Raw genomic sequence first — 3,940 nt, 5'->3', positions numbered from 1 at the left:
GTCTTTGCAATCACTTGTTATGCATCAGAGAGTTGGACAATGACTAAGGAGGATAGAAGGAGAATTGATGCCTTTGAGCTGTGGTGTTGAAGAATATTGAATGTACCATGGACTGCCAAGAAAACAAACAGGTTAATCCTGGAGAGGGTTAAACCAGGGTGCTCCTTGCAGGCAAGGATTCTGGGGCTTCATCTGACATACTTCGGACATGTTGTAAGGAGGGAGAGGTCCTTGGAGAGGGACATTATGCTTGGGAGGGTAGAGGGATGGCGCAAGAGGGGAAGACCCTCTATGAGGTGGATTGACTGGGGTAATCGGCATGGGTGTGTCAGAGGCAGTGCGACTGACACAGGATAGACCAGTGTTTAGGGCTGTTGTACATAGGGTCACTATGAGTCACAAGCGACTCAATGGCACATAACAACAACAATCAAGTAGACTGGGGGGGAGCATGGGGAAAGAAGGAGGGGGGAATGTACAACAATGAGTGAATCAAAACAAAACCTTTCTATAGATTTTTGTGAAACTTAGATAATTGTAATATAAAATAATAGAAGAAAATAAGGCCTCTCCAAATGAAATTGCAGATTGCCTTTTCCATCTCATTGAAGAATGGAATTGGTATTTGTATTGGGATTGTGTTGAAGGTGTAAATTGCCTTTGGTTGTATTGCCATTTTCACAATACTGAGTCTTCCTATCCATGAGCAAGGGATATTCTTCCACTTGTCCAGGTCTCTTTTTGTTTTTTGAAGTAATGTTTTGTAATTTTCTTTGAATATATCTTTTGTGTTTCTCGTTAGGTTTACTCCCAAGTACTTAATCTTGTGATTTGCTATTGTGAAGGGTATTGTTTTTCTTAGCTCCAGTTCTGTATTTTCTTTGTCACTGTAGAGAAATCAATCCCATTGATATTTGTATGTTGATCTTGTATCCTGCCCCTTTGCCGAATTGGTCCACTATATCCAGTAGTTCTCTTGCTGAATCTTTAGGATTTTCCAAGTATACTGTCTTATCATCTGCATAGAGAATTTTACCTCCTCTTTACCAATTTTAATACCTCTTATTTCCTTCTCTTGCCAAAGACATTCAGATGGCCAATAAATACATGAAGAAATGTTCAAAATCCTTAGCTCTAAGAGGGATGCAAATCAAAACAACTATGAGATATCATCTCACCCTAGTCAGAATAGCAAAATTTAAAAGACCAGCAAAATCAAATGCTGGCGAGATCGTGGAGAAACGGAAACTCTTATTTACTCTTGGTGGGAGTGTAAAATGGTGCAACCACTATAGAAGGCTGTATGGTGCTTTCTCAAAAAGTTGTAAATAGAAATACCATTTGACCCAGAAATTCCATTACTGGGAATATACACTAAAGAAACCATAACTGTCACCCAGGAAGATATATGCACACCCATGTTTATTGCGGCTTTGTTCACAATAGCAAGGTGTTGGAAACAATCTAAGTGCCCATCAACAAAGAATGGATAGACAAGCTCTGGTATAATCACACAATGGAATACTATGCTGCATTGAAAAACAGGGAACTCATGCAATATTATTCAAAATAGGTGACCTTGGAGACATTATGCTGAGGGAAATATCTCAGTCACAAAAGGACAAATACTGCATAATGCCACTATTATAGAACGGGACTAACATCACAGTTGGGGTAAGAGTGAGAAAAATTGGAAAAATCAGTTATACTTCTTTGAAACAAGTGAGGGAGATAACTGTTTAAAAGCAATATATGATTGGGTATTATGGTTATGACAAGAGTGCAGAATGAAGGTTGCATAGTGGAGTCTACTTGGGGCGGGGGTGGAGTGGGAATTGTATACTAAAGAACGAATTTTTCTTTTACTTTTCAAAGAGAAGAGCAAACTGGGGGAGGGGTGGGCAAGGAGAAAAATGCAACAATGAATGAACGGAAATCCAAAATCTCTGTAAACGTTCATTAAAATTAATGAGAAAAAAAACAAAACAAAAAGAAAATTAGGTCTTATATCTATCTCCAAGAAACACTCAAGTTTAGCAGGTAGAGGAAAAAGGAACCTGAAGATAATAAAGAAGGGGAGCAGAGTGCAGAAATATAGCATCATCCTAAGCTATTTGTTTGCACCTGAGCCTCCCAACAGACTGAGGTCTTTAAGGGCAAGAACTATATCTTATACATCTTTGTATTGCCAGTGCCTCATACATAGTCAAGGAACCCTGGTTGTGCAATGGTTAACTGCTCTTCAGCTTACTGAAAGATCAGAAACCTGGACCTGCCAGCTGATCCACAGGTGAAAGTGGAACCATTCTGCTACCATAAAGATTTCAGACTTGGAAATTCAGTAGGCAATTTCAATTTTTTCCTAGAGGATTTATTCTGTGTGCTAAAATGCAGCCAACAGCAAAGGGCTTGGCTTTGATTTCTGGTTTGTAATACATAGTGATGTTCAATTGTAACTTGTTTTTTGATGTTACATTAAGTAGAAAAAGAGATCAACCTATTTGCATCGTGCTGTTGGATTTCAGCCAATTCCTGTACCTTCACAGGGGTATTCATTGTCATCAACCTTGAGGGTGACCTAAGTTAACACTAAGTGGTCTAACCAAGGCTCCCACATTTTGACTACAATACTCTTAGGCCAACGCATGGAACTTCTGTTACACCTTTAAAGATCTCGAGAGGAAGAGGACATTTCTTCAGTAAACCGTTCCAACAGTTAACTACTTTTATTTGCCTTATGTTTAGGCAGCCAAAGCTTGAAAAGCAATTTTTCCACAAATCCCTATAGAGTTGTACAGTTTCTGTTCACAGTGGGAGAAATATGCCTTATAGTATTCTTTCCCTGCCAAATTACACTAGAGCCCCACTGCAATGACTCAACTTGTGATTATAGAGATCTGGGGATATGGAACTATGGGTAGCTGCAGAGACTAAGCTGTCAGACTGAGAAGCAAAGCAACCAAAGGGATCTTCCTTTCATCCTAGCTCCCTCAAGCCTCAGATTGGTTTACCTGAAGTAATAACCTCTCTTTTGCTATGTTACCAAGTCTTACAGTCATGACTCTGGTACACAGCTTTCCTATGACTCTCTTTAGGTCATGTTTTTTCTACCATGTAATCCCTTCTTAGAAAATATCCTTAACGGAGGATGGAAATCCTATAGACAAATGTGGGGACATACATTCCCAAGTTTAGTTGTGGGGATGAGTTTCAATTCTGTAGAACCTGACTTCTTTTCTCCAAGTTTCTGCAAAGTGCCATTTGTCAGCAAAAGCCATTCTTCTACAGTACGGCGGTATCGGCCCTAATCTCCATTATCCACATTCTGAATGTGCAGCTGAAACAAGTTCTGGGAAACTTTCTTAGTATGAAATTTTTGCATGCTTCTTGAGGTGTGAAATTCATCCCCATATTTTACAACATTGGTTTGGTTCATTTCCGGGATCTTTGACCAGGATGCACAAGTGGAAACAGAGGGAAAGGACCAAATAATTGCTAACTGCACATTTCCTGTGGCCTGAGACAAGATGCTGCAATCTATTTGAGTGCTGGAGACAGAGAGCTCTTGGATTTGACTGCTTGAATTAATGCTGAGCTTGTTCTCTAAATGAAAAGAATACAAAGAGGGTTCTTTTGTTATTTTTAAGTTATTCATATTTTTTTGGTTGTTCTCAATGCCATTTATTTGGAATCAACTCAACTGGTGCTTCATTGGGTTTCCAAGACTGTAAATTGCATAGAAGGAGATTGCCCCTCTTTCTCCCTCAGGATCAATGGTAGATTCCAACCACAAGAGAAGTGTGACCTTTGGGTTAGTAATGCAACTCCCTATGGACCATGCCAGAGCTAAAAAGGCTATCAGAGCCAACTAGAGTAATACTCAAAACTCAAGTTGAAATATTGAAGGATTCTATGGACAAAATCTTGAATTATGCAGGAA

General features: G+C 39.4%; 1 protein-coding gene across 1 annotated transcript in view; it reads right to left on the bottom strand.

The window, feature by feature from the left end:
- Nucleotides 1-3,940, bottom strand: part of CD101 (CD101 molecule) — a 67,217-nt gene that overhangs the window by 31,729 nt on the left and 31,548 nt on the right. Inside the window, 1 exon segment of the mRNA XM_006899591.1 lies at nt 3,178-3,603. Within this exon segment, the coding sequence (XP_006899653.1) occupies nt 3,178-3,603 (426 nt within the window).

This window comes from Elephantulus edwardii, unplaced genomic scaffold (assembly GCF_000299155.1).
Source record: "Elephantulus edwardii isolate Elephantulus edwardi_28Jun2011 unplaced genomic scaffold, EleEdw1.0 scaffold00262, whole genome shotgun sequence".
Taxonomy (NCBI): domain Eukaryota; kingdom Metazoa; phylum Chordata; class Mammalia; order Macroscelidea; family Macroscelididae; genus Elephantulus; species Elephantulus edwardii.
Note: the sequence above shows the minus strand (reverse complement) of the source record. Positions and strands in the feature narration are given on the sequence as shown.